Source organism: Lampris incognitus, chromosome 12, assembly GCF_029633865.1.
Source record: "Lampris incognitus isolate fLamInc1 chromosome 12, fLamInc1.hap2, whole genome shotgun sequence".
NCBI lineage: Eukaryota > Metazoa > Chordata > Actinopteri > Lampriformes > Lampridae > Lampris > Lampris incognitus.
This window is the reverse complement of record NC_079222.1, coordinates 56363878-56371893: the sequence shown is the minus strand read 5'-3', so window position 1 is coordinate 56371893 and position 8016 is coordinate 56363878. Positions and strand designations below refer to the sequence as shown.

The 8016-nt window shown below is 42.1% G+C and overlaps 1 protein-coding gene across 1 annotated transcript in view; it reads right to left on the bottom strand.

Moving 5' to 3' along the window:
- Positions 1–204: 204 nt before the first annotated feature.
- The window catches only part of reep5 (receptor accessory protein 5), a 28121-nt gene continuing 20309 nt past the window's right edge, over positions 205–8016 (bottom strand). The window contains exons 4-5 of the mRNA XM_056290746.1: positions 5541–5709; positions 205–706 (exon numbers count right to left, since the gene is read on the bottom strand). Coding sequence (XP_056146721.1) covers positions 657–706; positions 5541–5709 — 219 coding nt within the window. The 3' untranslated portion in view covers positions 205–656. The remainder of the gene's footprint in view (positions 707–5540; positions 5710–8016) is intronic.

Genomic DNA, 8016 nt, shown 5'->3' with positions numbered 1-8016 from the left:
ATATATAGTGTACTGGTACTTCTAGATGTGATCGGGATGCACCAAATTAAGCATATAGCATGGGCATATAGTGTACTTGTACTTAGTGACAATTGTTTTCAGACATGCAGTAGTTCTTCAAAAACTCACAGTTTACACTTGGCAACTGGATTAAGTAACTGAAGTAATAATTTGATCATCATAAAAAAGGAAATGTACAAAAAATCCATTAATCAGCCATTTAATGTTCATACAGCCCTTGCCAAAAGCACAACATGATAAATGTATTACACCATTACAAAAAACAAACAACAACAAAAACCATTTGAAGAAATTGTGATAGTCAGAAAACAGCAAATCTACATTTTATTTGGTAACATTGAGGAAGTTGGATTTATATGGTCTGTCTCAGCATATCATCTGTTAACCTCCATATAGGCAAAGATAAAAATTGAAATTGTCTTAGGAAATGCAAATTAAATATAGAAATTGTCCATGGTAATGTGTTTTTTGATTTTATGATCATTAACAACTACCACCTTTATGATTAAAGGCCAAGGTTAGTAATGTATCAGCATAATTTATCACATTTACCATGAAACATTTTCAAGGCAACATTTATGCATCTGTAATACAGTCGACTCTAAAGATTACACAATGGAAAGAGAACGTCCTCCTTAGTAGTTCTTCTTCTCCTCAAACATGATGTTTGCTGCGGCTCTCTTGGCTGTGGGTAAATTACACAGAAATGTGAGTTAGCTCAACAAATGTGAACCCTATAGCCTGAAGAATCATCACTTATGTTGATGTATTCTCATTTTCTGCAGCATTTCATTTGCCTAGCAATTTTACCAAAGATCTTTAACTGTTAAAAGGAAAACTCTAGCAATTTCTAACCCAAGCCGTATTTTCCTATCGTTAGGAGTTAAATCTAGCAATGCGTCGCTGAACATTTTGAACTGATTGAGCCAAGCTGCAATGTAGTCCTCTGGATAACAATGCTGGCAAAGTAACGTGCATTAAAAGAAGTCTTTACCAGCAGCAAAAGACTCAGAATGTTATCAGAAGTGTTTGGAAACACCTTCCACTATGAAAAGACAATCCCAGTACAGTCAGCGTAGCAATACACCTGTTTTTGTAGCTGTGGAGCAATAGCAAATGCGATCGATAGATCGATCGATTGATCGAAAATCAAAGCTCTAAGATTTTTTCTATGTACACTAAAGGCCTATTTCTCTCACATTTTGTTCGAAAATGTGTTTAAATCCGTGTTGGTGAGCACTTCTCCTTTGTCGAGATAATCCCTCCATCTGACAGGTGTGGCATATCAAGATGCTGATTAGACAGCATGATTATTGCACAGGTCTGCCTTAGGCTGCTCACAATAAAAGGCCACTCTAAAATGTGCAGTTTTATCACACAGCACAATGCCACAGATGTCGCAAGTTTTGAGGGAGCATGCAATTGGCATGCTGACTGCAGGAATGTCCACCAGAGCTGTTGCCCGTGAATTGAATGATAATTTCTCTACCATAAGCCGTCTCCAAAGTCATTTCCGAGAATTTGGCAGTACATCCAACTGGACTCCCAACCGCAGACCACGTGTAACCACACCAGCCCAGGACCTCCACATCCAGCATCTTCACCTGCAAGATCGTCTGAGACCAGCCACCCGGACAGCTGATGCAACAATTAGTTTGCATAACCAAAGAATTTCTGCACGAACTGTCAGAAACCGTCTCAGGGAAACTCATCTGCATGCTCATCGTCCTCACCGGGGTCTTGAACTGACTGCAGTTCGTTGTCGTAACTGACTTGACTGTGGGCAAATGCTCACCTTCGATGGCGTCTGGCACTTTGGAGAAGTGTTCTCTTCACGGATGAATCCCGGTTTTCACTGTACTGGGCAGATGGCAGACAGCCTGTATGGCATCATGTGGGTGAGTGGTTTGCTGATGTCAACGTTGTGAATAGAGTGGCCCATAGTGGCGTTGGGGTTATGGTATGGGCAGGCATATGCTACGGACAACAAACACAGGTGCATTTTATTGATGGCAATTTGAACGCACGGAGATACCGCGACGAGATGCTGAGGCCCATTGTTGTGCCATTCATCCACCACCATCACCTCATGTTGCAGTATGATAATGCATCTGTACACAATTCCTGGAAGCTGAAAACATCCCAGTTCTTGCATGGCCTGCATACTCACCGGACATGTCACCCATTGAGCATGTTTGGGATGCTCTGGATCGGTGTATACAACAGCGTGATCCAGTTCCTGCAAATATCCAGCAACTGCGCACAGCCATTGAAGAGGAGTGGACCAACACTCTACAATCAACAACCTGATCAACTCTATGTGAAGGAGATGTGTTGCACTGCGTGAGGCAAATGGTGGTCACACCAGATATTGACTGGTTTTCTGACACCCCCCCCCCCCCCCGCATATCTGTGAAATCCATAGTTCAGTGGCTAATAAATGTCTCTTCTCAAGATAAAACTGCACATTTTAGAGTTACCTTTTATTGTGAGCAGCCTAAGGCACACCTGTGCAATAATCGTGCTGTCTAATCAGCATCCTGATATGCCACACCTGTCAGGTGGATGGATGCTCACTAACACAGATTTAAACAAATTTGTGAACAAAACTTGAGAGAAATAGGCCTTTGGTGTACATAGAAAAAGTCTTAGATCTTTGATTTAAACTCAAGAAAAATTGGAACAAAATCAAAAGTGTTGTGTTTATATTTTTGTTCAGTCTCTATCTAATCTATCTAATCTGAGTCATTTATTTGGTACCATCATAATTAGCAGAGTCTTTCTTGTCATATATTCAGCCACTGAGGATAAACAAGCCAGCGCAGGATAAACAAGCCAGTGCAGTCTTAGTGCTGGTCCCAAGCCCGGATAAATGGGGAGGGTTGTGTCAGGAAGGGCGTCCGGTGTAAAACCTTTGCCAAATCAAATATGCGATTCATAAATCAGATTTCCATACTGGATCGGTCGAGGCCCGAGTTACCAACCACCACCACCGGTACTGTTGGCCAGCAGGGTTCCAGTGGAAACTATGCTACTGTTTGGTGAAGGAGAAGGAGAGGGGGGAGGCATGTCCAGAAGCAGTGGGAGAGGAGAAAGGGTAGGAGTGTGGAGGTGAAAGTCGGAACTTTGAATGTTGGCACTCTGACTGGTAAAGGGAGAGAACTGGCTGATATGATGGAGAGAAGAAAGGGAGGCATACTGTGTGTGCAAGAGACCAGGTGGAAGGGGAGTGAGACCAGGTGGAAGGGGAGTAAGGCCAGGAACATCAGAGGTGGGTTCAAACTCTTGTACAATGGTGCAAATGGGTCGAGAAATGGGGTAGGGGTAATTCTAAAGGGAGAGTATGTCAAGAGTGTGTTGGAGGTGAAGAGAGTGTCGGACAGCGTGATCAGTATGAAGCTGGAAATCGAAGGTGTGATTATGAATGTTATCAGTGCATAAGCCCCACAAGTTGAGTGTGAGATGGAAGAGAAACAAGAATTCTGGAGCGAGTTGGATGAATTGGTGGAGAGTGTACCCAAGGAGGACAGAATGCTGATCGGAGCGGACTTCAATGGGCATGTTGGTGAAGAGAACAGAGGTTATGAGGAGGTGATGGGCAGGTATGGTGCCAAGGAGAGGAATGTGGACAGATGGTGTTGAATTTTGCGAAACGAATGGACATGGCTGTGGTGAATACATATTTCAAGAAGAGGGCGGAACATAGGTTGGTGGATAAGAGTGGAGGGAAGTGCACACAGGTGGACTATATCTCATTCAGGAGGCATGATCTGAAAGGGATTGGAGACAGCAAGGTGGTGACAGGGGAGAATGTAGCTAGGCAGCATCGGATGGTGGTCTGTAGGATGACTTTGGAGATCATGAAGATGAAGAAAGTGAAGGCAGAGCCAAGGATCAAATGGTGGAAGTTGAAGAAGGAAGACTGTTGAGTGGAGTTCAGGGAGGAGTTAAGACAGGGACTGGGTGGTAGTAAAGAGATGCCGGATGGCTGGACAACAACTGCAGAAATAATGAGGGAGACAGCTAGGATGGTATTTGGTGTGACTTCTGGACAAAGGAAGGACGACAAGGAGACTTGGGGTGGAATGAGGGAGTTCAGCAAAGTATACAGAGGACCAGGTATGACGATATGGGAAAGAGAAGTGGAAGCTAAGAGGAGAGGTGATGACTAGCGAGGCGCAGTATGGTTTCATGCCATGAAAGAGCACCACAGATGTGATGTTTGCTTTGTGAATGTTGATTGAGAAGTATAGAGAAGGCCAGAAGGAGTTCCATTGTGTCTTTGTGGAATTTGAGAAAGCATATGACAGGGTGCCGAGAAAGGAGGTGTGGTATTGTATGAGGAAGTCTAGGAGTAACAGAGAAGTATGTAGGAGTGGTGCAGGATATGTATGAGGGCAGTGTGACAGTGCTGACGTGTGCGGTAGGAATGATGGATGGATTCAAGGTGGAGGTGGGATTACATCGAGGATCGGCTCTGAGCCCTTTTTGCAATGGTGATGGACAGGTTGACGGGTGAGATCAGGCAGGAGTCTCCGTGGACTATGATGTTTGCGGATGACATTGTGATCTGTAGCGAGAGTAGGGAGCAGGTTGAGGAGAGCCTGGAGAGGTGGAGGTATGCACTGGAGAGAAGAGGAATGAAAGTCAGTAGGAGCAAGACGGAATACATATGCGTGAATGAGAGGGAGGACAGTGGAATGGTCAGGATGCAAGGAGTGGAGTTGACGAAGGCATATGAGTTTAAATGCTTGGGGTCATGTGTTCAAAGTAACAGGGAGTGCGGAAGAGAGATGAAGAAGAGAGTGCAGGCAGGGTGGAGGGGGTGGAGAAGAGTGCCAGAAGTGATTTGCGACAGAAGGGTACCGGCAAGATTTAAAGCGAAGGTTTACAAGATGGTTATGAGACCAGCTATGTTATATGATTTGGAGACAGTGGCACTGACGAAAAGACAGGAGGTGGAGCTGGAGGTGGCAGAGTTGAAGATTTCAGGAATGAGTATATTAGAGGGACAGTTCAATTGGACGGTTTGGGCATGTGTGGAGGAGAGATACTGAGTATATTGGAAGAAGGATGCTGAATATGGAGCTGCTGGGGAAGAGGAAAAGTGTAAGACCAAAGAGGAGGTTTATGGATGTCGTGAGAGAAGACATGCAGGTGGCTGGTGTGACAGAGGAAGATGCAGAGGACAGGAAGAGATGGAAACGGACGATCCGCTGTGGCGAACCCTAACAGGATTAGCCAAAAGTAGTAGTTGCTTGTCATATTATTTAAGATGCATAAGTCTCATTAAAGATACATTAAAACAATGGTTACTAACCCTGCTCCTGCAGAGCTACAATCCTGCCAGTTTTCACTTCTACCCTAATTTAACACACCTGATTCTTCTAATTACCTTCTTACCAAGACCTGGATTCATTGAATCAGATATGTTCAATTCGGGTTGCAGTGAAAGCCAGCAGGATGTTAGCTCTCCAGGGGCAGGGTTGGTGACCATTGCATTAAAAAGGCTGTTTCACCTTCATCTTTAAATTCGTCAGCAGCCTCTGATGCCTTGTCCTTGAGGTTCTTCATCACATTGTCAATCTTGGCTTCATTCTTAAGGAAAAGAGGACGAATGATCCGTGTGTAGATCTGGACTGATCCGTTAGAAGGAGTAGGAGCCATACACCACACTAAGAAAGCACACTGGAAAGAAAAACAACAGTGAAAAATTCCCACCGTCCACTGTATCTGGCTGACCAAAAAGTTAATTTCCCAATTTGTTCCCTGCATAGAAATAAGTCAAGTCAAATCAAAATTTATTGTATCACAAAGTATTTCTCAAAGGGCTGCACATATAATGAAACAATAATGACCAACATCAGTAAAATAAATAAAAATGTATAAAAATGAGATAATCTACTTGTATGCAAAACAATAATTGTAAATTAATAACATTATTAATAACATTGTGAGCAAAACAATGCATTACAAAAAACAATAAAAATGTGTAACATACAGTACATATACATAACAATGTACACATAAAATTCAATATAAGCTGGATAACCGTAGTTTAGTACTTAGGGCAGACCAAGTGAGGTTGAAGGCTGACACAAATAGGAGTGTTTTGAGTTTACTTTTGAATGAGTCAACTGAACTAGCCTCTCGAATTTATAAAGGAAGATGATTCCAAAGAAGAGGGGCTTGGTAAGAGAAAGCCCTGCCACCTACTGATGTTTTATTCGTTTTTTTGGAATAGTCATGAGACCAGATTTTGTGATTGTAGAGCCCTAGCAGTTAATGAGGAGTGACTAGATGTAATAAGTAGGATGGTGCAAGTCCATGTAATATTTCATAAGTTAAAAGTAGAATCTTGAAGTCAGATCTAGCATGCACAGGGAGCCCTTGTAAAAAAAAAAAAAAAACAGGGGTAATATAAAATAAAATCAGGGGTAATATCAAATTTTCTAGTCTTGGTTGATATCCTAGCAGCAGTACTTTGTACAAGTTGTAATTTGCTATTAGTTGATTTAGGTGAACCAGGGAAAATGGTGTTAAATAGTCAAGCCTCGGTGAGAGAAATGCATGAACAAGTGTTTCATCATCAGCCATAGAAAGAATGGGATGAATCTTGGCAATATTTTGTAAATGGGAACATGTGGTCTTTGTAATATCATTGATATGTGTTTCAAAATAGAGATTAGGATCAAATAGGACACTGTAATTTATAATACTAGCACTTTGTGGGACCAGCTAATTTCAGAGTGAGATCACTGAATTTGTTTCTAATCTGTTTTGGACCAAGAACTAATGTTTCAGTCTTCTCAGCATTTAAAAGGAGTAAGTTAGATGACATCCATCATTTGATTTTTAATAGGCATTCCTACAGCTTCACCAGCTGATGTCAGGTGTCAGGCTTAATGGAAATGTAAAATTGTGGATCATCCACATAGGAAACCTAGTTTGTAATGATGATTAATGTACCAAGAAGCAACATGTTAATAGGGAAAAGCATAGGACCAAGCACAGATCCCTGTGGCACACCATAACTGACCTTAATGTGATCTAATGAACAGTTGTTATGTAAACAAAGTGAGATCTGTCAGATAAGTATGATCTAAACCAGGAAAGATCAGTTTCAGTGAGACCAATATAACTTTCTAGGTTATCTTACAGAATGTGATCAATTCTTTTGAATGCTGTACTTGGGTCTAGGTGCACCAATATTGAAACTGAGCCAGAGTCTGAAGCAAGTGGTAAATCATTTACCACTTTTGTCAAGAGTATCAAAGAAGGTTGGACCAGTTCATCTGGACACAACATTTATTGACAGATACATTTCATCACTCAACTGAGTGACATCTTCAGTCTAAACTGACTGCAGGTATCACCACCCCTTATAAACAACACTGTACAATACAGTGCCTAACAACCGAAACCAATGACCAGTTTCATATGCAAATATGGGTGTGACCATTGATCATGTGTGCTATTCACAGAGGATTAGGGATTGTTGCAACCACAGCATTGTAAGATGGCAACAGATGACCACACTTAACCAGGGCCGGTTTAATGTGGGATTTCTCCCCTTCCCCGGCCTTCCCCTGTGTCAGTGCGGACATTGTCAGCTCGTTGGTACAGTGTCCTGATGACTCCTAGTTTGTGCTCCAGTGGATGACTAGGAGTCATCAGGACACTTTAGTCTAGAGAGTGTTTCAAGGAAGATTATCTCAAAACGGATGAGCTTGTAAGAAGAATGTTCAGGAACAATCAACCCATCCTGGCTGGGAATTGAGAATGAGGAGGATATTGTTTTTCTTGATTACATCAACTTTAGTGGTGAAGAAATCTATGAAGTCAGTTGCGGTAAGGGAGGTGCTATGTATAGGGGGTGGTTTACAAGTCAGTTTAGTGACAGTGTCAAATATAGATTTTGGGTTATTTTTATTATTTTTGTATCAGGTCAGAAAAATGAGCCATTCTAGCAGCATGAAGAGCATGTTTATATAC